The following is a 25,791-nucleotide window of genomic DNA, read 5'->3' on the forward strand; positions in this document are numbered from 1 at the left end:
ACTTAACTTATTTATATATAAAACAATTTAAATACTTTTGCCCACATCTACAGTATCTAACTGGTATAATTACAGATGCCTTTACATTTCAGTATTTTTCATATACTGTGAATCACAATCACTTTTGATATAAAGATTATACTACCCAGCAGCACATGCAAGTTAAAATAAGGTCCACCAACATGTTAACACTAATGCAACAATGATGATGGTAATATAAACGATGATAGAATCACAAAATTATATCCATAAAATGACAATAAAATGTAGCATTATATACATATGTGTTACATAGTATTGATGAAAAGTTAAGTCCCAAACATTTTTGCACAATTTTAATAAGCGAAAGGGAATGAGATGATAAATAGATATATGGAAATATAACTTTATGAAAAAGAGGATTTGTGTGTGAGTGACAAATACCCTTAATACAAAACTACAAGATAACATAAGATACACCTTTATTGATCCTTATAGTCAAATTCTGGTGTCATAGCAGCAACAGTAATAAGAGTGAAACACAGGATGGGAAAGGTACGAGTTTACTCAAGGATAATAAAATAAGTAATGTAAGAAAGAAAAAAATGAAAAGAACAATATAAAGTCAAATTAAAGGAGTTTAGATCTATACAGATATGGATAACTATGAATTTGTTTAATGTATGTCGATTTTGAAATGTGAATCCAAAGTAGGTACATTATGCATGAAGTACATGCAGTGAGTGTTGTAAAAAGTACAAAAAATGCAGAACGTGTTTTTTAACATTGATGAGTTGTTGGTCTTGCTTAATTGTAAATATACTGAATACGTATTGCAATATGTGTGCAAATCTTAATTTATTAATTTACATTATTTAATGTCATATTCTGTTCTTGTACATATCATATTCTATAGACGTTTTCCACTACTTTTTATTTTTGTATTTTATTATATATGTTGCATTGTTGGAGGAGCTCAGGTCAAAATAATTTCATTGCCATTTCTACACTAGCTTTGTGCATATGACAATAAAACCTTTGAATTGAATCTCTAGCATCCTGAAGAAGTCATTTGAAACTCATTCTCTACATAGGCACGTCCCCTGCTGGACAGTGGCTGTTACTACCATGGTTATTACCCCTGCCGGCCGCTGCAGTACCGCGCCGTGTCCGCTGGGCGGCGCGCGGCATAGACCAGTTGTCTGCAGTCAAAGATGGCGGTGCGGAAGAAAGACGGCGGCCCAAATGTAAAATATTTCGAAGCGTCTGATACCGTTTCTCAGTTTGATAATGTCCGCGTCTGGCTGGGAAAGAATTACAAAAAGGTACTGACCGCATGTTTTGTATCCACACACGCTGAGGTTACACATTTCCACCTGAAATGTGGTCACTTACCTATTGGGCAGAGGCAGTGACAAAGAGAGGAGGAGAACATCCAGCTGTTTGAGCCGGGATACAAAAGGATGCTGAGCCGGCCGCTGCAACAGATGCGGCCGAGCATGGCGGAATCACTTTAGGGCTATTGGAGCTGAACAAATGCAAAGGCAGCTCACAGTCAGTTCTGTGAGGATGGTATTTTGCAAAAGGGATGAGTAAAGCCGGCCAGCCTGCTAGCTAGCTAGGTAGCTAATGCTAACGGTAATGCAGCTCAGATCCAGATGTTGCTGCCGCGCGGACTGAAGCCGTGGCCCATCTGGATCAAAACTGAGGCTCTTAAATACAATCACGGGGTTATTCATTTAAAAACAATGCATTATTAAAGATGGAACTGGCCATATTTACCATTAAATCCCCATTTAGAATGTACAAAGCATTATGTTATTGATAATATTAATGCAGATTGAAATGTTCCCTCCACTTTTCAGCACATCTCACCACACACAGCATTTATGAGCAAATGGTGAAATATACAGAATATTAACTCCACCACTGCAGTTAAATGAAAATTAGAGATACTTCTATTGACTAGTATTTCCATTTTAATACTGCTCTTCTTAAGTTTCAGAGGGAAATAATGTACTGTTCACTCCCCTGTATTCCTTTGGTAGCTTTAGTTACTTTATAGGTTTATATTAGTAATGCAAAACATTAACCAACAATACATTTCCACTTATATAGTGGATTAAATTCCCTAGGAATAGATATAGTGATTACATTGGGATCCCCCTTTACCAGCTGCAACATTAGGTGATGAACACATCAATACATTATAATCCAGTATGCTACATTATGTATGCTACATTACTCATAAATGGAATATTCTGCATAATGTGTATTTTTACTTGAGGTAATTAAGGAAATATATTAATGCTAAAACTCTCGTTGTTTTACTCAAGTTAGATTTAAATTCATTACTTATGCGTGAATTGTATGTTTGACAGTGATCCTTTTCAAAGCTACATTGCTGTTGCTGACAGACCAAACATTTGATCTTATTTAATTTGATCTATCTCTACACTGTAGTGTTTCTTCTTTTACTTAATTTAAAGTTCTGAAAACATCTTCCACCACTGCCTATCAACACACTGTTCCCTCCTTGTGGCCCTGCTCTGACTGCCTCTCCGTGTTGCTTCCCCTCAGTACATCCAGGCCGAGCCCCCCACCAACAAGTCTCTGTCCAGCCTGGTGGTCCAGCTGCTCCAGTTCCAGGAGGAGGTGTTCGGTCGCCATGTCAGCAACCCTCCGCTCACCAAGCTGCCAGTATGTCTCTTTATCTCAGTGTAATTTAAACACATACATTTTGAAATTGTTTTGATGTCACAGCAGGATTTGGAAAAACTTGTCCATGCTTTTATCTTCAGTAGACTGGACTACTGCAATGGTGTCTTCACAGGTCTCACTAAAACATCTATTAGGAAGCTGCAGCTAATTCAGAACGCCGCTGCTCGAGTCCTCACTAACACTAAGAAAGTGGATCACATCACTCCTGTTCTGAAGTCTTTACACTGGCTTCCTGTGTGTCAAAGAATAGATTTCAAAATACTGCTGCTGGTTTATAAAGCACTGAATGGTTTAGGCCCAAAATACATTTCTGACCTCCTGCTAAATTATGAACCATCCAGATCTCTCAGGTCTTCAGGGACTGGTCAGCTTTCTGTCCCCAGAGTCAGAACTAAACATGGTAAAGCAGCGTTCAGTTATTATGCTCCAAATATCTGGAACAAACTCCCAGAAACCTGCAGGTTTGCTGCAACTCTGATTACTTTTAAATCCAGGCTGAAGACTTTTCTTGTTGTCGCTGCTTTTAATTGAACTATTCACATCTTAGACTGCACTGTAACTTTTATCCATGTATTTTTTCTTTTAATGTTTCTTTTACTAGCTTTTCTTTTTAATGACTGATTTTAAATGCCATTTTCTTAATGTCTTTCATTTTTTGTAAAGCACTTTGAATTGCCTTGTGTTTAAAAGTGCTATATAAATAAACTTGCCTTGCCTTGCCTTGATGTAAACGATGCCCTTTATATTATCTGCCCAGAAGATATACCATTGTTTTTTTTACATTCCTCCAAAATGGCCTTCAATAATGCTACACATATTGTGGTTTGTTCTGTTTTGTCATGGTTTTTATCTGTAACATAATGGACTAAACTACAACTGCATTTTGTTATACATGATAATTCATTATTCTTAAATCCATGTGTCTTCAGATGAAGTGTTTTCTGGACTTTAAGTCAGGAGGATCCCTCTGCCACATCCTGGCCGCTGCCTACAAGTTCAAGAGTGACCAAGGATGGTAAGGCTTTTCTTTTTAGCTTGCATTAATGTTTGCTGGACAGACAAAGTGAAAATAAACAATGCTATCTAAGTGCTTCAAGTACACAATTATAGTGTTTGTTGCCGTTTCGTGTGTAACTCCAGTCTAATTTCCTGGTAGGCGCAGGTTTGACTTCCAGAATCCATCGAGGATGGACCGAAATGTTGAGATGTTCATGACCATCGAGAAGTCCTTAGTGCAGGTGAGTTCACCTAATACATTATCCAGGTTTGTGACACACTTTACCTAGACAGCGAAAATGCAATTAGATTTGTTATGTTTTGTTGTGTTATGGCAGTGTTTTTTTAAATGTTAGATTAAATAAAGCGTATTTCACTCCACACACTTAAACAACATGAAGACAACATTTACTATAACACTGTTGTTATTGTTGTGTAAGAGATGAACTGTTGTGGGCTGCTTTAGGAGTCAGGTCATGTATTTATGTTGTTAGTTTTTAGCATAAAGCACCAGATCTATATGAGGGCAAATACAAATACTCCTGTGCTCCTGTGATTACATGATATTTGTGACGTGTCGGAGAATCAGGCTGCCTGAGCTTTACAGATAGAAATAATGATTTGCACCCAGTCATGTGACCTAAGCAGTAATCCTACTTAAGGACTTAATCAGTCCTGCAGTTACACCACACAATCATCCAGCTCCCCTAATCTGAAGAGCTCCAATACACAGATTCTTGTTTGAGATCACATGAATATATTTCATATTTTTAGACATTTCCTGCTCATTCTAATGTATGGGTTTTACTCAGTCACATATCTGTTGTATTTTTTCATTTCAGAACAACTGCCTGAGCAGACCAGTCATCTACCTGAGCTCTGACATAGAGCCCAAGCTGCTCGGGAAACTGAAAGACATCATCAAAAGACATCAGGTGTGGTTTTTATTTTGTTTATTAAAAGTCACCGTATCACAGTTACAACTTTTTCCAAAACTAGCCTGCACGAGAGGCCCTTAGGCAGATTTGAAAACGTATTTTATATTGTATATTTATGCACAATCAGTAGTATTTCCCTGAAAATAAAGCGTTATTGCCTGTACATGTTTCTTTCGTTAGGGATATTTCCTGGCGTCAACCTTTTTAAATCCAAGAGGAAGCAAACTAAATGGCAGACACGATGAGCAAGCAAAAGAATAGCCTTGCAAAACCCCAAAGCTAGTTGAAAACAAGAGTAATCAAGCAGTTGGTTTTACCCGCTGGTGAACAGCCTTATCCCTCTAGAGATGGGGAGCTGGTGCCAACACTGAATGTTTTATTTACAAATCAACAAATCCTAATTGTTGTGCCTTTACCAATATTTCTGGTGACTTCATCTGCAGGGCTCAGTGACCGAGGAGAAGGCCTCCAGCTCCCATGTTGTCGTTCCTATTCCCACCAGCCTGGAGGAAGGTGAGGCTCACATTTAGTTTTTTAAGCACAGTTAGTTTATTTATTGTGATTCTGCTCGCTTTGGGCTAATATCCATTTCTCTTTTCGGTCCAGAGGAATGGATTCGTCCCGTGATGAAGAGAGACAAGCAAGTGCTGCTCCACTGGGGATATTTTCCTGACGGGTAGGTGAACATCAGAATTTAACGTTTTTTTGTAAGTATAACACGGTTCCTGCAATGTGAAGGGAATCTGCTTATTTCGTTCTTTAAGCTTCAGACTGCTCTAAACCCTACAAGCTTAAGTTGCCCCTTAGTCTACCCAAGATGTTTTTACAAGCACAAACGTGGAGTCATTCCCCTGTAACTGACCTTTGACCTTTCTCCTCTCATCACTTAGTTATGATACCTGGATCCCATCCAGTGAGATTGAGGCTACAGTGGAGGATCCTCCCAGCCCAGAAAAGCCCAGAAAGGTATTTACCTCCTCCCCTTGTTGTTGCTTGCTATTTCTTCTCTCTATTTCTTCTGTCATTCAATACAAACATTTTGAAATCCGTGCCCAGTATAACAAACAAACAAACGCTCTATAAAAACCTACAAGAATGAGAGAGCTTTCTGTCGCTTACTTGTAAATTATTGCGCACTCACTAGGACATGATAATTAGAGCAGTGAAGCATCTAAATCTATGGAGGATGCACAGGAAAATCTGAAAACACCCTTATAAGTCATTTCTGCTGTTGCTACACTTAAATAACGTTCATTTCATTTCCAGACTAGGCATTTAAATCCATGTATAGAAGCTTACATTGTGACATTAAATTGACTGTTGATGATATCTCGAATAAGTGGCTGAAAACGTGCATTATTACCTGATTAAACTGTGGAATAAGTTTGTTGTTGTTGTTTTTAGTGTCAGGATGGAACCCTTGTCTTTTTCTCTGCAAAAGAATCTACCTACGGGTACAAATAAATAACCTGAACCTGAACCTTGTACACTCTCTTTTCACAGGTCCATGCAAAGTGGATTTTAGACTTGGACCAGTATAACGAGTGGATGAACGAGGAAGACTATGAAGTGGGAGAAGGCTGCCCGAAGAGGAAGAGGATCTCCGCCAAGACCCTGACAGATGAGGTGACCACGCCAGACGAGCGAAGGGACAAGAAACCAGGCAGCGCCAAGAAGAGGAAGAGGTCGCCGTCCCCCTCCCCCACCCCCCCGCCTCAGGAGAGCAAGAAAAAGAATACCAAAAAAGGGTCAGTGCCTTGAGGAAACGATCTATCTTTCAGCCGTTGAAGAGCTTTGTGTTGCAAGGCCAGTTGTTTCAGAGACGTTATGTAGTGTGTGTGTGTGTGTGTGTGTGTGTGTGTGTGTGTGTGTGTGTGTGTGTGTGTGTGTGTGTGTGTGTGTGTGTGTCTGTGTGTGTGTGTGTATGTGTGTGGACTTATTTCATTTCAATGTTATTGTGTGAGCAGGCCAACGACCCCGTACACCAAGTCTAAACGGGGCCAAAGGGAGGAGGAGCAGGAAGACCCCAGCAAAGACCTGGATGAAGCCTCACCCGTTCCAGCATCTGAAGAGGGAAACACACCTAAAACAAGTACACCTATTTTCAAAACACACCTAAAACAAGTACACCTATTTTCAAAACACACCTAAAACAAGTACACCTATTTTCAAAACACACCTAAAACAAGTACACCTATTTTCAAAACACACCTAAAACAAGTACACCTATTTTCAAAACACACCTAAAACAAGTACACTTATTTTCAAAACACACCTAAAACAAGTACACCTATTTTCAAAACACACCTAAAACAAGTACACAACCTATTTTCAAAACACACCTAAACAAGTACACCTATTTTCAAAACACACCTAAAACAAGTACAACCTATTTCAAAACACACCTAAAACAAGTACACCTATTTTCAAAAACACACCTAAAACAAGTACAACCTATTTCAAAACACACCTAAAACAAGTACACCTATTTTCAAAACACACCTAAACAAGTACACCTATTTTCAAAACACACCTAAAACAAGTACAACCTATTTTCAAAACACACCTAAAACAAGTACACCTATTTTCAAAACACACCTAAAACAAGTACACCTATTTTCAAACATACCTAAAACAAGAACACCTATTTTCAAAACACACCTAAAACAAGTACACCTATTTTCAAAACACACCTAAAATAAGTACACCTATTTTCAAAACACACCTAAAACAAGTACACCTATTTTCAAAACATACCTAAAACAAGAACACCTATTTTCAAAACACACCTAAAACAAGTACACCTATTTTCAAAACACACCTAAAATAAGTACACCTATTTTCAAAACACACCTGAAACAAGTACACCTATTTTCAAAACACACCTAAAATAAGTACACCTATTTTCAAAACATACCTAAAACAAGTACACCTATTTTCAAAACACACCTAAAATAAGTACACCTATTTTCAAAACACACCTGAAACAAGTACACCTATTTTCAAAACACACCTAAAATAAGTACACCTATTTTCAAAACATACCTAAAACAAGTACACCTATTTTCAAAACACACCTAAAACAAGAACACCTATTTTCAAAACACACCTAAAACAAGTACACCTATTTTCAAAACACACCTGAAACAAGTACACCTATTTTCAAAACACACCTAAAATAAGTACACCTATTTTCAAAACACACCTAAAATAAGTACACCTATTTTCAAAACACACCTAAAACAAGAACACCTATTTTCAAAACACACCTAAAACAAGTACACCTATTTCAAAACACACCTAAAACAAGTACACCTATTTTCAAAACACACCTAAAATAAGTACACCTATTTTCAAAACACACCTAAAACAAGAACACCTATTTTCAAAACACACCTAAAACAAGTACACCTATTTTCAAAACACACCTAAAACAAGTACACCTATTTTCAAAACACACCTAAAATAAGTACACCTATTTTCAAAACACACCTAAAACAAGTACACCTATTTTCAAAACACACCTGAAACAAGTACACCTATTTTCAAAACACACCTGAAACAAGTACACCTATTTTCAAAACACACCTAAACAAGTACACCTATTTTCAAAACACACCTAAAACAAGTACACCTATTTTCAAAACACACCTAAATGTAATAATAAATGATCCTCAGTTTGAACTTTCTAGACATTAAATGAGTCGTTGTCTTCTTCTGGCTGACATTCTTTCTTTTTGCAGATAACACTAAGAAAGACTCGGATTCAACTCCAGTCAAGGGGGGAGCAGATTTGGGTGAGCAGAAGTTCACAATGGTCACCTCTAAATACTTTTATTAAAAGAAACCTGTGTGCTTTGTGATCCTCATTGTCTGTTTATGAAATCAGGTCATAAGATATCATTGTATAACTTTATCTTTGATCTGGGTTTCTCTCTTATTAGATCAAATAGTTTTTTAGTCTCTGTGAACTGTGAAAGTCATTCATTTTGAGAGACAGTACATTTTATAATAAGCAAATGTCATTCGTCTGCAGTCCGTTTTATAATTACTTACCTTTATTTTTGGATTTGAACAGACGAGCAAGAGGATGAGTCCATGGAAACAACAGGCAAGGTAAGGCAGTTTGTAAAGTGCAGGGAAAGATGGAAACATGATGCCAGTAAAGCTATACATCAACATGAGTGTGTGATTGTGTTCTGACAGGAGGAGGAGGAAGGCTCTCCAAGCGTGAAGGGCGAACCAGTGAAAGGCTCGGACCTCCACGAGGACAACGTGACCGAGCAGACTCATCACATCATCATACCCAGCTACGCTGCCTGGTTCGACTACAACAGGTGAGAAAGATACATTTGCGATGCAACAGTAATGGACAAAATGTTTGAGTGATAAATACAAATATAAACACCTTTCACTTATTGCACTGGATAACCTTCCATGTACAAAAAAAAAGATATGAACACATCATATAAATATAATGACATAGGATAGACATGTCAAGTAGTAGGAGATGGTAAGACAACAGCAGTGATACGTTACACGTTTAATATGTGAACATGACATGTATGAATGTTTGGGATAATGTGAAAGTAAAGATATCTATAATGTTATAATACAATTCAGACATCAGACATGTGAAGAAGCATGGGTTGAAATCAGCTGGTGTCAATATTGTTTCAAATGATGTAACATGTCTCAAAGGTCAGTAAATTATTAGTATTTCTGCTTTGAGTCCTCACCGTGTTGTAATTGTTTTCCCACAGTGTTCATGCCATTGAGCGCAGAGCCCTGCCAGAGTTCTTTAATGGGAAGAACAAATCCAAAACTCCGGAGATGTAAGTATTTCATCAGCACACATCCCAATATAACATGTTTTTATGCCACTAAATACGCCAAAATAATGATTCACATGTGGGACTACAGAAATATCTTTCTATGCACCTGCTTCTTTCAGTTACCTGGCGTACAGGAACTTCATGATTGACACCTACAGACTGAACCCTCAGGAGTACCTGACGTCCACCGCCTGCCGCAGGAACCTGGCCGGAGACGTCTGTGCCATCATGAGGTAGGTGCAGGTGGATATTTCTAACACAGCCTCACGTGTTTTTTCAAACTGCCGTCAGCGTGCTCACTCTATGCTTCTTACGTTCAGAGTTCATGCCTTCCTGGAGCAGTGGGGCCTCATCAACTACCAGGTGGACTCTGAGAGCAGACCCACACCCATGGGCCCCCCACCCACCTCTCACTTCCACGTCCTGGCAGACACTCCGTCCAGTCTGGTTCCCCTGCAGCCCAAAACGTCCCAGGTCCATATTTACACCCACATATACACCCACACCAATAAAGACACATGCAGGGTTGGGAGCGTTACTAAAAATGGTATTCTGATACAAGTACTAGTAACTTATTGATCAGGATAGTGGAACCAATAACACTCTGGTCTTTTGTTTGCCATAGGCTGCAAAAATGTTCCTAACCCTAAGTATTTATTTTTGACACACGTCCCTATGTTACCTTATGCACCTGTAGACCCCGGCCACCCAGCAGATTATCTCCTTCCCTGACAAAGTGAAGGAGAAACCTGCAGATCTGCAGAACTTTGGGCTGAGGACTGACATGTACAGCAAGAAGACGGGCCCTGTGAAGGTACAAGTCTAGGGAGCTGCGCGATAGTAAAATGTTTGCTGTTATTGTTTGCTCATAGTAACAAATGGTGGTGTCTTTGCACAGAGCAAGAGTACAGCGAGCTCTATGAGGGAGTGGACAGAACAAGAAACACTTCTACTCCTTGAGGTACAAATGATTCTAAAAGTAATTGTGTTCATTAGAGTATTTGATACAAGTAAACATGTGAAGTTAAATGTTGCTCTACTCCCTTCAGGGGTTGGAGATGTTCAAGGACGACTGGAACAAGGTTTCAGAACACGTGGGCAGCCGTACGCAGGATGAGTGCATCCTGCACTTCCTGCGGCTGCCCATCGAAGACCCTTACCTGGAGGAAAACTCCTCGTCCCTGGGGCCGCTCGCCTTCCAGCCGGTTCCTTTCAGCCAGGCAGGAAACCCGGTGATGAGCTCGGTAGCCTTCCTCGCCTCTGTTGTCGACCCCCGCGTCGCCTCGGCTGCAGCCAAGTCTGCTCTGGGTGAGAAGAAGCTTATTTTGAATTTCATTTTTTGAGGGTTTTATTTTTTATTTCAAACTAAAATGTTCCTGGTCATTATTCATTCCACTTGTATTTAAATAAAACATAAAAACAACAACCAGAGAACAGGACACAGTTCAAAACAGTTACATTGGTACATTTTGATGAATGTTGTGAAACGTAAAACATTAAAAAATAAGTGCGCAGCACAAAAAATTAATAAAAGCAGTTTTCCTAGGGTTAGTTTGCACCCAGGACTTTAAGCATTAAGTAAACCCTTTAACAAGTAAAATCAAGACTATAGGAATGATTCAATAAGGAAGATATATCTGCTAGCTAGTTGCCACTAAAGGCTTCACATACTATGTAAACATCTCTTACTGTTGGAGATACCAAACTTTTCCTACTAGATGCTAAGATAAGTTAACGGTCTCCATCAAATGTAGTTATTGATTACTCGTAGTCATCCTTTACACTGATAACCTCGTCCTGTCTCCCTCCCTCTCAGAGGAGTTTTCTCGTATGAAGGAGGAGGTTCCCGCGGCGCTCGTGGAGGCTCATGTCCGACGGGTGGAGGAGGCAGCGAGGGTCAGCGGGCGACAAGACCCTCTGTACGGCCTGGAGGGGAGCGGCATCGCAGGCACCGGCCTGGAGGAGGGGGAGAGACCTGGTAGGATGGACACACACACACACACACACACACACACACACAAGAGCATTACAACATGTAACATACCTTTGCACTGGAAGATAATAAGTCATTTGTCTTAAAGATGAAAACAGTGATGAAAACAAGAGTGACAACCAGCCAAGTGAAGAAAAGAGGGAGGCCAAGGTATGGCGCATGTTGATCATTATTTTGTATTTCTGATTTGTGAGTTCTGCGGTTGCAAAGCTCATTGTGCCCTGTTTGCTTTCCCGTGCAGGAGAACAAAGATGGAGCGACTGAGGAAGAGGAGAAGCAGCCGGAGAATGGGAAGAAGGAAGAAGAAAGAGGGAGAGAACAAGAGGGAGAGAGGGAGGCGGACAAAACAGAGGCGGAGATGGGTAAGAGGAAGCAACTCAATGAAGCAGACACAGTGAATACAGGTTCCGTGTCAAAGGTGATACAGATGTAACTTTGTTCCCGCTTGTAGGCGATGGGGAGAAGGAGAAGGACGGAAAGGAGGGCACGGAGGAAGGGCAGAGAGAGGCGGAGAGCGAAGGAGAGAGGAAGGCTAAAGTGGAGCGAGACGTGGGAGAGGGGAACCTGGCCACCGCCGCTGCGTCTGCCCTCGCAGCTGCTGCTGTCAAAGCCAAGGTAAACCAGCCGTGTCCTGCAGCACACTCTTCCCCGTCTGCTTGCAATGGTCTCTTCTCTAAGCTCCTCCTCCTGTCTTTGTAGCACCTGGCTGCGGTGGAGGAGAGGAAGATCAAATCTCTCGTGGCGCTGCTGGTGGAGACCCAAATGAAGAAGCTGGAGATTAAACTGCGACACTTCGAAGAACTGGAAACCATCATGGACAGAGAGAGGGAGGCTGTGAGTGAGGGATTCTGGGAAATGTAGTATCTCAAGAAAGTAGACAACCTTATAAGAGTACAAAACGATGAATTACAAATACTTATGTATGAATTTCACATAAAAAAGTCACATTATAAGAACAGTAACTAAAAGATATGATAAGAAACGAAAAAGCAAACAAAGATGAGGTCATGGGATGATCAGTAAATCAAGCGGATTTGACTATTTTTAATTAAAATGCTGCATACTGTTATAAAACAATATTAAAAGTTTGTCTCAAATAAGCACACAACTTGTTCCACCGTTCCTCCCTGGTCTATTTGTAGTCATATGGATAAGGTGGACTGTTCTAGAAGATTGATTGCTTCAAAAATATTGTCAAAGAAGTGGGACAACTTTTCTGAAGCTAGAATTCTGTAATGGCCAGCAAGAGCTGAAGGATGTACATATGTGTTGAAGTTAAAGAGATGGGAATGTTTTTAAGATGATCGTTGCCACATCCTTCATTAAGTCCGGATAAGTTAAGATGAGATTAAGGTAAACCTTTATCAATCCCCAAAGGAAAATGCAGGTGTCTAGGGGGAATAAGACCAGAAAACATGAGCACGATGAACCATCAATCATCCTATTCTCTCCAGCAGCATGGCTGAGTAACTAACTTTGTGTGTGTGTGTGTGTGTGTGTGTGTGTGTGTGTGTGTGTGTGTGTGTGTGTGTGTGGTGTGTGTGTGTGTGTGTGTGTGTGTGTGTGTGTGTGTGTGTGTGTGTGTGTGTGTGTGTGTGTGTGTGTGTGTGTGTAGTTGGAGTACCAGCGTCAGCAGCTGCTGGCTGACCGGCAGTCCTTCCACATGGAGCAGCTGAAGTACGCGGAGATGAGGGCCCGCCAGCAGCACTTCCAGCAGATCCAGCACCAGCAGCACCAGGCGGGGGGGCCTCATGCCAACCAGGCGGCCCCGGCCCCCACCCCACCGAGCCAGGGTCCCACCGCAGGTCAGTCGGCTCCCAGCACACCAGCGCCGCAGCCGGCCCCCAGCCCCGCCCCTCCAGCTTCTGCCCCGGCCCCTGAGTCCCAGCCCCCTCAGAGTGCTCACACCTCGCCCTCCTGCCCCCCCGGCGGGACCCCCGCTGCCAACTCCAACTCCAGCTCCAGCTCCAGCATTACTCCACTCCATGGTGAGTTTAAAGTCAACCGCAATGTACCAAATGTAGAAGTTGTTAATGTGATGATACAGAGAGACTTTCTGTTCATTTCCTCAACACCACTAGTTGGTACTATGTCTAGATGCTACACGTTTTAAAAGAGTGAGCAGATGTTTTTACAGGCTTTTAACAATAGCTGCATATAGTCGTGAAACGTACACAGTATTGCAAGATGAATCAATGATGTGCAGAACACACGAAAATGATCCCTGCAACTAACACTAATTGAGTTAGTTAAGGTTTTCAGGTCTTTATAAGTATGGAGTAAAGAAGAGAAAAGTGTGGAAAGAATGTGTGTTTCTTCACTCTTCACAGGCAGATGTTAGCTGAAACTCTTGAATGTTGATGATAAAATAAACCGAGAAGTCTGGAAATTAAAGAACAATGGGTGAGCAGCCTCTTTGGGTTAGCGCCAAAAGGTTCCATGAAGGATAACATCTTAAATGTATGACTGTTAAGGTTTATCAGCTTTCACTTGAATCTCTAAGTTATTTTTAAATGTGTTAAAAAAGTTCTCCGCTCTTCTCCCCCCCCTCACAGAGGCCGCCGCCCCTCTTTCCGGGGAAACCCTCCACCCCTCGGCTCCCGTCGCGCCTCCACAGTGAGAGAAACCTGCCTGAGACTCCCAATGACTCTGACCACTTTGAATCCTGCCGGTATTATCTAAAATGAAGAAGTCATGACATGAAGGAAGAGAACACATTTCACATGTTCAGCTCTTGTTTTCTTTTCCAACAGGACAATTAATGCAAGAAAAAAATACTAAATCAAACCAGCTCTACTTTGACTCTGTTATAAAAAGAAGTCCCTTTCAAATGTAATCTGCCAATGACGAAATGTACTTTCAAACAGAAGCTGTCCCTCCGGTGAGGTCGATTGGACAGCAACATCTCACGACATGTTTGAACTAGGAGAGTCTCACCGACATGCTGCCGCTCGAGGAGAAAAGACTCATCTTGTGTTCAGTGTTTTGGAAATGGTTGCATTTATTGTCTGCAACAGTTTGCTTGTAAAGGCGTCACAATCTCTCCAGAGTTCCCCCGCTTGTTCTGAAGGTACGAAAGTTAAATGATATGTAAGACAAAAAATGCACTTTTAACATGTTTCCCAAGTTCTCATTGAAAGACTTGACGCATCCATGAAATTGAACTTTAGCACTTATATTATCCCTTTGTTGTCTTAAATACTTTTTCATGCTGGAGGTTTTGAAAACTTGATTGGGAATGTTACCTTTATTTGTGTTAAATGGTCAAACGGTCACTCTACAGGCCTGAAGGTTGCGTCAGTAATGAATGGAAACAAATCAAAAGCCGGTTGGAAATTAAGTTTGGATACAGTTTGAGGAAATGTACTGTAGACTGGATTTTCTGTTACGAACACACCTTGTGTTGCCCCATAACGATGATATTTGAAAGTACTGACCCTGTGAGATTTTCATTCTGAAATGAGCTCTCTTTAAATCTATCTCAATAATGTCCCTCTTTTCAACAGCACTTATAGAAAACGTCGCGATGGGGTTTCATGTTTTCTAAATCTGGGTGTATTCAAAGCATCTAGTCTTGTGAGGAATGTAGTTTTGTTCAGAAGGAATGACTGAAAATCTGGGAATGATAATTCCACCAGCGACCGCATCAGTGTTTTATTCATGATTTGTGTTCATTGCTAAACCAAAAGGTTTTTATAATCATTTTTATCTCACATTTATTCAGTGAGTTTTATTGTGGTGTCTTGGGGAAAAAGAGGATTTTTAGTTTTTTAGCAGCTCTGGTGCATTTCAAGTTACACATGGAAGAAATGTAAATGCTGTCAAGAAAAACAAACAAGGGAGCTCGCACCTTAAACAGTTGACAATGGAGAATTGTGTCCTTAATATCTGCAACAATATCCTCACTTTATATCCTATCAATTTTTATATTTTTTACTGTACGTTTTTTCCATCTTTTCTTGTCAACATTGTACCTGTATATGATTCCCTTTGTAGACTATATTTACCCTCTCCACTGTTGTGTATGATTCAGGCAGGTCTGTTGGATCTGTCCAGATGTGAGTGTGAGCATGTGTGTATGTGAACGCATGCCATGAACATCTGTAAAACCTCCGTTCAGTTTTATTTCCAGTGCCATTTGCCGTGTGTCATAACGTTTCCAGAATAATAAAAAAAGCAGGCTTCATTGTGCACACGGCCACCACGTCAGTGTCATGAAATATAATCCAGTCAGAAGGTGAAGCTCTACAGTCGGTGTCCGTCAAGCCAGTATTACAGACCTCACCACAGCCGTGAGCATACATGGACTTCTTTTAACTGTGTAATTACTACATTGTGTGGACTTTGTGATATGAAATAAGTGTATGTTTAGTTTCTGTATGTTTTTCACTATGCTGAAGCTAGCAGCAGATTGCATTGATTATTATACGGTAGAAATCATTTTTTCCTCAGTAAATCATCGCATTCGTGCTGACAGTTACTCTGGCAGTTTGTATTTTAAAAAGAGGCAAAAGAAAAGGTCCAGGTTTTCATTACAAAATGTTGGGAAAAAATAAAGATGTGAAGAGGAAGTCATTGTGATGAGTGTTTTTCTTCTGTCATCAATTAGCAGACTGGTAACAGGATATGAGAAGGTACAACATAATAAAGTATCTTACTGGTTTGTCAGGATATTTAAAGATCACACTCCTGTTATTGAATGCAATTGTTATGTAATGGACTGGCTGCCAGGTGTAGGTGGATTGTTAAAATGTGTTCACAGTAGGAAAAGCAAAGTCGTGGAATGGAATTAAGTACATTTACTCAAGCACTACTTATGCACAAACGTAAGGTACTTGTTCTTATTTCATTATTTTCCATTTTAACTTAACACTTCTACCGATCTACATCTCATAGGGAAATAATATACTCAACTACATTTATTAGCTTTAGTTCCTTTCAGATTACACATCTTTCTCCCATCTCCTATCCAATGGAGACCATGTGCTGTATCTCTAGTTCGGGCGTGTTTATTTTGAATATTTCAAATCAAATGAAGGACGATGTGTCCCTTTATATATATCAGAAAATGTTTCTACTTCTTGAGCTAAATCAACGATTTCAAAAGCTTTTTTTAGCAGCTGGAACATGTATCACCACAAAGCTGAAAAGATGGCAGTTTTTCTGAGCTCATGAAAGCTTTTAGATACGTGTTTTTCACAGGACAGAAGATCAAACTACCCAACAATACATCAAATATGTTTATATATTAATACATATTATTCTACTTATTCAAGTATACATTTTTATATATTTTTTTCCAATTTTACCAATAATATCTTGTTATTATGTGATTTAAAACCTATAAAAAAATAGTTGACCCAAGCTGAAGACTCAAAGACTGAAAGACTGTTTGGAAAGCAGGATTTATTCAACACTGTTAGGTGTAACATGTCACATTATCATAGCCATCCAAATGAAAAGAAAACAACAGAAAACTTGACAGCAAGACGAGCTGATTAACTAAAATGGAACGGGTAAAATAATTGACCTTCGTGCCGATTGAACCTGTGAGGCTGAAAATGAGAGGGTTTCTTCACATTAGACAGAAAAGGCACTTTCAAAATAAGATGTCAAAAAAAGAAAAAGACAGACTTGTTGGAGGTAGGGTGACTTGGATGGAACGGTCAAACAATACAAAAATATTTAGGAATAAAATTAAAGCTGGAAGTGTGTTTCTGAAATCCTCAACCGCTCATCACCATCCGGACGAGCTCTGTCAGGAGAAGAGAAACAACATCAGCATTTCATCTGAAGAATGTCAGAACAAACTGCACAGAAAACATCTGTTAGTGGGGATGCAAGGTCTCTCCTTCCTGGTCCTGATTCCAATGTCTGAATGAAAGGCTCTGATGCTTAAGAAAGCTATAGTTGAATCATTATATCAGTCAACACAATTGTTTACAGAAATGGCTACAATGAATCTTATTCTCAGTGCATGGGCTGTAGTTCTGAAACAGTTTGCAAAGCGTCCATTACTCTTCTGGTTAAGGAATGAACGTTTATTTGCCAGGTCGTCTGCCACTAATAGCACATCTCCCTATGTGAATGACTGAGTCTGACCAACACATCTGTTGTTGTTAGTAAACCTGCTACACTGCGCTCCCTCGGCATGTTACAACGTGTTTCGGAACTCACTCACTCTCGAGCTGAAAGTGAAGCCCTTGAGCAGTGATGGGCTTCCCTGATACAGGCAGTTAAGGAGGCTTTAGGGATCTGCTCTTACTCTGCTCAGCTAGAGGACATGAAGAGGGGGAATGCTTTGGAACGAGACCACGGATTAATGAGCATATGAGACAAAAACACAATGGCTTTAGTTGTTTTCTGACTATCCAGAAGAGTAGTGTATGTTCATGTTGAACAGTAAAGTACTTGAAAACAAATAGTCTAAGAGTGTCTTCATACACTGTGCAGTTTTACCTTCATAGTTAATGCAGCCATTGGCGTCTTCATGTCCCGCTAAAAGAGTCTCCACCTCCTCCTCTGACATCTTTTCACCTGGAACAAACAAAGAATTACAATGCACATAAGATGTGATAAAAGTGTCATCAAAAAGTCAGAGAAAGGGAATAGTATCAGATGGTACTAAAATCCTAGTATATACGATGTACAAATGTGAAAAAAGGTCATAGTTAGTATTTTATTTGTTGTATTTATAAATGTGTTGGTTATGTTAGTATGTAGCAGAAAAGTCATAGAAAAAGTAATATTTTGTCACAAAGTAAAAAACGTCCTGGTGCAAAATGTCAATAGAAGATCATTCAAAAAGTCAATACATTTATAGTATAATATGTTAAAGAAAGTTACAAAAAGTAAAGTATAGGATGCCATGAAAGAAAATCATAGACAGAGGGCCATAAGATGAAATAAAAACAGCCAGCTTGTTTACAAAGTTCTTGCCACAGATAAGTGCCTGTAGGGATTTCACTTTGGAGATAAGACGGACAGACATGGGTCCTCTCAGCGAGATCGGGATCATCGACAGATCTTCTCGTTTTGCAGGTTTTTCTTGACTCACCCAGTGTAGTGAGAACATGGCGCAGCTCTGCTCCCATCACTGTGCCGTTTCCCTCCTTGTCAAACACTCGCAGACCCTCTACAATATCGTCGAAGGAGCCCTGGTCCTTGCTCTTAGCGATGGCCTGAAGCATGGGCAGGAACTGCTCAAAGTCCATCATCTTGTAGTTCATCTCTGCAGGGGAATGAATCATAATGTTGTTTAATTTAAAACAACTCTAGAGCTCTTATGAAATGGTGTGTATTAGTATGGCTGTCAGTAAGATCGTTCGGGAAGAAAAATGTAAATACTTGTACAACATAAGTGTTTACATGTCTGCTTGTAGGTGGACAGATATTGTCAAACGTTATAGCCTCAGAACATGCAAGATTAAAGTTTAGAAATATGTTGTTGACATTTCAGATGGGTGCAAGGTGCTTTCAATAGGGGGCATGAGTATGGAAGGGGCTTGGGTGATGATCCCATTACAAGATGGTCTCTAACTAATTGTATGCATCAATTCATGGATTGCAAAAAAACCTTATATATTCATTGATTTTAAATATACAAAATACCATACCTTTCACAGACCTTCATACAGACCTTCATACAGACCTTACAGAGTAAAAAAAAAGAGGCCGTATTTGTGTAGTGAATATGAAAGGCTTTAATGGGTCATCAAAAATAAAATAAATGCTAATACCTAAACAAGCCCAAAACGGAAGTTCAGCACATATAATGGGGCTATAATGATTACACAACATCCGACCTAACTGGGAACGATAATGTAGAAAGATGAAATGGTCTATTTTAGTTGAGCCTTGCCTTCTAGCTTGGGGTTTCCCAGGACCTTGAGCACCTCGGCATTGACGGGGTTCTGTCCGAGGGCCCGCATCACGTCCCCACACTGACTGTAGGTGATCTTCCCCTCACCCGTCCGGTCAAACAGAAGGAAGGCCTCCTTGAACTCTGATATGGAGACAGGTAGAGAGGTAGAAGTCAGGTTTAGCTGAAAATACCATTACTCACAAACACATATGCACAACACCAAAGGGCTCAAAACACTGCATGTGGAATTTCATTGAATAACAGTGTTGTATTTGACAGTGAGACATGTAATGAAGTCTACTCTTTTCTGTAGTAGCATGGCAGGAGCACTTCTGTGTAGGAAAGAGTCCTATCAGTTTAAACTGCTTAACAACAACAAAAGCATTATAGCAATGTGCTGCTAACAATAACACAGCACCTATTTAAAGTACTTCGGTCAGTTAATGATGCCGTCACGTCTGCCAATCAGGGGTTTTAGGGTTTGATCCCTTCCCTGCCGTCAACATGTTAGTGTAAAATACTTATCCTCAAATTGCTGCTGTTTTACATGTCTACATGGTAAGTGTATGTAAGTCGCTTTAGAAAAAATTGAAAGCCAAATAACATTTAATGTAATGTTATCAGCAGCTTTACATAGGCTAGTAGGTTTTCTTGTCCAGGGAATTACTTTGCATCAGATCAACAGCTGACCCACTTTAAAGGAAAAACTGAAATATGCTGTGTTGTGTTTTATCACATAATCTACAACACTCATTGCCTGCAGCAGCTCTTGTGCCTGTGGGTGGTGGGGGTTGTCGGAGAAATGCTATTCTTAAAAGCACCAATTGTTTCCAACTCCAATAAGACTTGTTATGTTAAACAACACGTAGCTGGTGACCTGAATCATTCATGCATACTATGTTCTGACAAACTGTTTTAGTGCCACAAAAGGATAGTTTTAGTGACACATGCCACGCCTTTAAGTCTGAGCCTACACCATGATCCATTGGGTGTATGGACTAAGTAGACTGGCTTATTGTAGCACTCAACATGGTCCCATATTTTCCAAATGTAAAATTTCATGAGGAAAACGACTAATCTGAAGACTAGTTTAAATCATTTTCATAGCGCCCCCTGCTGGCAACATGAAGTGATCCTTGTGCTGTCTGCTAAAATCATAGACTGTATATGGCTACAAAAACACAAACTGTCTACACTTTTATGACTGCTGCTGACATGTTTGAAACTGGTTGGTAGGATATTCTTTACTGCTTGTGATACATTCAGATGGTATTTGCCAGGTGTAAGTCGTGACAAGCATTGAACCTCACACGGTTAGAAAAAATGTTATTTTATCCCAGTCAGTCAGAGTTACCTGAAGGGGTCCAGCGATTTGCAGAGACAGTAGTCAAACTACAGGGTCAGATGGACGAATTCATGAAGCTTGTTAAAATGCTACGACAGGGTATGTGTATATAACCTAATATATTATATAAAAAAGAGAAATCCCTTTTGGTAATCAGATGTAAACTCACCCATAATCTGGTCCTCTGTGAAATCAGACTGGAGGAGACAAAAAGAAAAAACAGACCGTTGTTAGCGTTATTCAGATGCTTCAAGTTAATCCTCCATTGGAGCCAGCGTACAGACAAGGATTGTGGCAAAAGGCTTAAACAGAGAGAAGCAGGCCAGCAGATACGCAGCTAGCTTAACGTTAACTGTGCGACTCGCTTCAAAATCTCTGAATGAAGAACAACGTAATTTCATTTATTACGAATCTATTAATTTTAGCTATTTCTATGAATTAGTCTGCGAAATATCTGTACTCACCATGTCTGTTTGTGGCTGTGATGACAGACGGGCGAGGGTCTCTCAAATAATGAGGAGGACACTACATCAACGATGACGTCACTGCAGTTTATATTGCAACAGCCAATCACAGTCCTCCTTTTCACAGTTGCATAGTTCGCATTTTTGCTGGAGTGCAGCAACAAAATGCCCCACCATCCCTTTTTACAATGATGTTGTGTTTAATTAAGTTTATTATGATTTAAAGCATTTTCATGTGTTTATTTTATACAATATCGATAATATTTTACTACAACGTTATTCTTCTACCATTGACAGAAGGATTCCATGTCTGTGTCCAATTTCCCTTGATTAAAAAATGGTTCATTAAAAAAAGAAAATACATCAATTGGCACACCGTTTAATAAAAGTAATCTTAGAAATAGTACTGTTACATTTAGTTTTAGCTTCAAGCAAATCCAATTATTAAATACAACTCTTTTGGTAATGTACTTTACTTGCATTTACTTGTGCTACTTTATAATTTCACTCCACTTCATCTCAGAGGTCAAATTGATTAATTTTCTTGAATTCAACAACATATAAATACACACAAGGATAGAAGGAACTAAGAAAACATAAGAATATGTAAATTATGTCAGCAGGTTGACCCATGATTAAAAACAAGTCTTATAATTCAAAACAATTTAAACAAACAAATTCATTTGGACAAAGATTTCCAAGAAAAGCAAACACATTTTATTGTTGGATTGGTAATTTGTTGGTTGACCTGTATATGTATATATATGTATATCTTTGTAATTCACACGGATACTGTGTAACTGTTGGATAAATGGGCATCTCATTTTCATGTTTAATTAAGACACATGACAAATCCTTTTAGATAAATTCTCATTCTTCATTTGGCTTCTTCACTGGCTGTCTCGCCACACTGAAATCGGACAAAGTCCAGCACTCGAGCCTGTTGACCTTTGAGGAACTGAGCCACGGTCCTGCTGGGGTCTCCCAGGAAGGTCTGAGGCAGCAGGCGGGTCTCACTTTCCCCACAGGGGAGGTCATCCATGTTGCCCAGGGACACCGGGGACTCTCCCACTATGTGCTGTCCCAGCTTACGCCCCAGAACTTCCTGCGCTCCCTCCTCTCCTCCCTGAAACACGACCAGGGCGCCGTACCGACCCATGGCCACCTCGGTCTGGCCGCTCACACCACCGTGAACGTACGAGCCGATGTTCCACTCAGCCGGGACACCCACCGCCACCGCCCGCCGCACTGACAGGTTCTCACCGAGGCGCCCTGGGGAGAAAGAGGGAAACATGTTTTACAAACCGCAAATATACTGATTTCAGCAAAACGTGTTTTACTTCAGAACCGGGTTTATTGCCAAGAAGGTTTACAGATGACAGGAATTGGCTTTGGTGTATAATGGTGCGTACATAAACACAGTAGGAGGAATTAAAATGTAAAAAAAGAGCAAATATAGAAATAATATTCAAACTATTGTAAAAAGTACTATAAAAGATACAAATAAATAAAAGTGTGAGTGTTGTAAGGAATGTGCAAAATAGTCCTATGAATATGCAAAGGTTTACAGTATAGAGAATCAGGAAGGACACAAACATGTCACTAGATGCCGGTTAATGGGACACTACCGTTAATGTAACACATAGTGACTATGGGAGTTAGGAGTCTGTGTCAATGGGGGTCAGTGGTAAAGAATAGTTTTGATAGTGTTATGGAATATTTAAAGTATAGGTCAAAGGATGTTTTGTTTGTTCTTTTTTTTGCTGTTAATTGATGATAAGTTGTAGATACTTAACATCTGGTATATTAACAAAACTTCAATGATATTGTGTGACTGTAAATCTGTCACAATCCCTCTCACACTTCTCAGTTGTGTTATACGATGTGGTTGTTTATGCCCAACAATGTTTCGAATGTAAAGCATGCATGGAAACAAACTTACAAGAAAACATTAACTTTATTTCCGAATTAGGTTTTATACTGCCATCATTGCTCACGTAAACCCAAATTGAAGAAAAACTTAAAATTCTAGTAGAGGGACCGAGGAGGTATATGTGTTTGAAACCAAGACAACAGTGTTTTAGAGATAATTAAAGAAACATTTTCTTACTGACCTATTGTGAGAGCCACCCTGTCAGAAAGTGAAGCTCCTGCCTCCAAGCTGAGTTTGTTTAACTCATCGCCTACCAGGACACTCTGGAAACAAACAATGTATGGAAGCAGCATTACAGCAGGGCAAAGAAAACAGCCTTACCATGTACAGTATAACCTTTACATATTTAAGAAGTCAATATGAAAAATTGCTTATAAAACACCAAAATGTAGTATGCAGATGAAGCAGTGTGTATTTATGTAAAGTACTTGCAATACTTATAACTTTGTAATTATGAAGATGTATTGAGCAGTGCCTGTGCTCGGCCTGTGTCCTGCTGTTTGCATCTCTCTCATAAAAGGCTCATCCAGACAACTAGGCCTCTGTATGTGTCGATTTACATATTTTGAGAAAACGACATGACAGTAGAGCTCCTGAAGTTACTATGTGGTTTTACCTTCACATATCCGCCCTGGCTTTGTGTTTTATTCCGGTGGTGAGCCAAGGTTGCAAGCGCCACCTCCTTAACCAGCTGCTGGAACTTCTCATTGCGGGCAACGAAGTCTGTCTCACAGTTAACCTGCACCAAGCGCACAAGAAGAAAAGAGACGGATATATCTGAATGCAACTACATCAAACAAACTAGAAAGTGATCAATTTAAGTATTGATGCTTCTTGTAATTAAAAGCATAATATGTTGTTATCTATAAGTGGGGATCACTTATTTAAGAGAATGACAAAAGACAGAGTTTGAGAGTGCTTCTACCGGTTAGAATTATTTCAGCGTTCATTGTTCAGTAGGTTTTTACCAGGAGACAAATTATCTCCAGAGGTACTCCTCTCTAAAACAATCCGACCCTATGATTTCACCCACTAAAAACACTAATGCTAAATACATAAAAATCCCACCAAATAAATCATTGATTCTCAAAATGTAGCTTGGTTAAAAACGTCAGAGGTAGGGTTATTTTTTTTGGCTTGTTTCTCAAGAGTCAAATAATCTAAAAGTATTCTTCTATTAAGAAAATACATGTAGAAATATTTATAATGCATCCTTAAGCACTATATCACGGGCCTTACCTCCACCATAACTGCAGCTTTATCTCCCATGAACAGGCCAATCAGCCCCTCTTTGGCTTTGCGACCCTCCAGCTTGTTTGCTTTGTTCCAGCCCTCCTTCTGCGCCTGCTCATTCAGCCAGGTCTCTGCCTGAAAGATTGGACATTTGATTGATTGATTGATTGAGAAGTTTATTAACAGCTTGTATATTGGGTACAGTACAGTACAGCTCAAAATATACAATTGTTAAGGGGATGCAGACCAGAGAAAGACTTTCGTCTTGTTTACATCAGGGTCCCCCATTTCCAATTCATCATATCATTTAAGACATATAAGACATATTTGACATACAGATGGCTTATTTACAATTTACATACAGGTGGTTTTTTACATACAGATTGCTTATTTACAATTTTCATTTTAGATTTCGTTCTAATACATCCTAACCGGACATTTAAGACATACCAAGTCTACAGATATACAGTTAGTAACAGAGTCTAAAATGCGAGTATATACATAGACATTAACATCAGTAACACATTCACAAATATAGTAGTTTCAGAAGACAACATACAGATATTGTTGTGCAGAGAGGATGAGAGATGTGGGTTACCTGTGCCATGTCATTATCAAACTTCTCCAGGGCTTTCTTGCAGTTAATGAAAGTGTAGCCGGTGTTTTTCCGCAGTTTCATCAGCAGGGATTTATCAGCTGCAAGGAGCTGGAGACCTGTGTGTAGTGACTGTATATGGCAAGTATTGACCTGAAGATGACAGAAGGGAGAATTGCATAACTTCAAAAATCCAGTTGATCTATTGAGTAGATATTACAGCGAGACGTCTAACAAGAGTGATATCAGATAAAACATGAATTAAGAATATATTAGCGAGGTAACACATTGAGACTGGCACAGTAATGTTAAGCCGGTAAATCAGAAAGTAATGAAGCTAACCAACACACCAGTGAATGACAGGTCGAGCTTTAGGTAAAATGATACAAATAAGACTTAGTGTAAAGCTAATTGTGCTCACCTTTGCAAGGTCTCTTGTAATTGTTCTGAATAAAAAGGTAAACGACATCTTTAAACCTTGTTGGACTGAAATGACTTCTGAAAGCTCAGTGTCATTGAATCCACGCTGTGTACGGAAACCGCGCAGCGTCAAACAGACTGTGAGAAGGCTCTTATCGCTGCTCAGCGCCCCCTACAGAGCGGGAGGGCTCATAGCCTGTCTCACATGGTAGGCTACATACAGTATACATTGCATTACATGTTACTTGTTAGAGACGCTTTTAACCAAAGCGACTCACATACTCAATACTGTGGGCAATCCCCATCGGAGCAATTTGGGGTGAAGTGTCTTGCTCAGGGACACAACGACATGCTGACTGCATTGGGGTTTGAACTGTATCAGGGCCGGCCCTAGACATTTTAGCGAGATTATGATTTGGTCCTCCGCCCCTCCAAGCAATACACAATAGAATATATAAAGAATAAATGAAGAATC

The 25,791-nt window shown here is 39.8% G+C and overlaps 3 protein-coding genes across 5 annotated transcripts; 1 reads left to right on the forward strand and 2 right to left on the reverse strand.

Moving 5' to 3' along the window:
- The first annotated feature begins 1,178 nt into the window (after window positions 1-1,178).
- Window positions 1,179-16,033, forward strand: smarcc2 (SWI/SNF related, matrix associated, actin dependent regulator of chromatin, subfamily c, member 2). 2 transcript variants are annotated; one of them, XM_034223868.1, is made up of 26 exons: window positions 1,179-1,304; window positions 2,560-2,679; window positions 3,630-3,715; window positions 3,857-3,938; window positions 4,539-4,631; window positions 5,078-5,147; window positions 5,241-5,310; window positions 5,525-5,600; window positions 6,138-6,382; window positions 6,602-6,726; window positions 8,378-8,431; window positions 8,713-8,750; window positions 8,841-8,971; window positions 9,398-9,469; window positions 9,589-9,702; window positions 9,790-9,943; window positions 10,167-10,283; window positions 10,368-10,430; window positions 10,519-10,777; window positions 11,286-11,447; window positions 11,551-11,612; window positions 11,704-11,824; window positions 11,914-12,077; window positions 12,162-12,296; window positions 13,078-13,450; window positions 14,018-16,033. In XM_034223868.1, exons 1-26 carry the CDS (start codon window positions 1,194-1,196, stop codon window positions 14,080-14,082), a joined length of 3,162 nt encoding a protein of 1,053 aa, XP_034079759.1. In that variant the 5' UTR covers window positions 1,179-1,193; the 3' UTR covers window positions 14,083-16,033. The 2 variants fall into 2 exon arrangements, with proteins under 2 accessions (XP_034079759.1, XP_034079760.1); XM_034223869.1 differs by having other exon boundaries at window positions 3,863-3,938.
- An 815-nt stretch (window positions 16,034-16,848) lies between these two features.
- Window positions 16,849-21,250, reverse strand: myl6 (myosin, light chain 6, alkali, smooth muscle and non-muscle). Of its 2 annotated transcripts, XR_004569747.1 has the most exons (7): window positions 21,136-21,250; window positions 20,841-20,868; window positions 19,324-19,467; window positions 18,520-18,693; window positions 17,922-17,999; window positions 17,044-17,217; window positions 16,849-17,013 (listed from the first exon to the last, which is right to left on the reverse strand). XR_004569747.1 is itself a non-coding variant. In XM_034223796.1 (6 exons), exons 1-6 carry the CDS (start codon window positions 21,136-21,138, stop codon window positions 17,189-17,191), a joined length of 456 nt encoding a protein of 151 aa, XP_034079687.1. In that variant the 5' UTR covers window positions 21,139-21,250; the 3' UTR covers window positions 16,849-17,188. The 2 variants fall into 2 exon arrangements, 1 of the variants encoding a protein (XP_034079687.1); XM_034223796.1 differs by having other exon boundaries at window positions 16,849-17,217.
- Window positions 21,251-21,497: 247 nt separating this feature from the next.
- Window positions 21,498-25,445, reverse strand: tsfm (Ts translation elongation factor, mitochondrial). The gene is made up of 6 exons (XM_034223795.1): window positions 25,318-25,445; window positions 24,900-25,049; window positions 24,308-24,436; window positions 23,685-23,807; window positions 23,250-23,331; window positions 21,498-22,407 (listed from the first exon to the last, which is right to left on the reverse strand). The coding sequence occupies exons 1-6, from the start codon at window positions 25,363-25,365 to the stop codon at window positions 22,013-22,015; spliced, it is 927 nt and encodes a 308-aa protein (XP_034079686.1). The 5' UTR covers window positions 25,366-25,445; the 3' UTR covers window positions 21,498-22,012.
- Between the last annotated feature and the right edge of the window lie 346 nt (window positions 25,446-25,791).

The sequence above is a fragment of the Gymnodraco acuticeps genome, unplaced genomic scaffold, assembly GCF_902827175.1.
Source record: "Gymnodraco acuticeps unplaced genomic scaffold, fGymAcu1.1, whole genome shotgun sequence".
NCBI classification, from domain to species: Eukaryota; Metazoa; Chordata; class Actinopteri; order Perciformes; family Bathydraconidae; genus Gymnodraco; species Gymnodraco acuticeps.

Bases quoted from the DNA above. Each gene is read 5' to 3' on its own strand.
- smarcc2 (XM_034223868.1), top strand. From the start codon at position 1,194: ATGGCGGTGCGGAAGAAAGACGGCGGCCCAAATGTAAAATATTTCGAA. The intron at 9,703-9,789 runs GTAGGTGCAGGT...TCTTACGTTCAG, and splicing joins GACGTCTGTGCCATCATGAG to AGTTCATGCCTTCCTGGAGC. The intron at 10,778-11,285 runs GTGAGAAGAAGC...CCTCCCTCTCAG, and splicing joins TGCAGCCAAGTCTGCTCTGG to AGGAGTTTTCTCGTATGAAG.
- myl6 (XM_034223796.1), bottom strand. The intron at 18,694-19,323 runs GCAAGGCTCAAC...ATTCCCCTGCAG, and splicing joins GGGAAACCCCAAGCTAGAAG to AGATGAACTACAAGATGATG. The intron at 17,218-17,921 runs GTAAAACTGCAC...TTCTCCTGACAG, and splicing joins TGGCTGCATTAACTATGAAG to AGCTCGTCCGGATGGTGATG.
- tsfm (XM_034223795.1), bottom strand. From the start codon at position 25,365: ATGTCGTTTACCTTTTTATTCAGAACAATTACAAGAGACCTTGCAAAG. The intron at 25,050-25,317 runs GTGAGCACAATT...TGTCATCTTCAG, and splicing joins TTACAAGAGACCTTGCAAAG to GTCAATACTTGCCATATACA. The intron at 23,332-23,684 runs GTAAAACCACAT...GTTTGTTTCCAG, and splicing joins GCCAGGGCGGATATGTGAAG to AGTGTCCTGGTAGGCGATGA.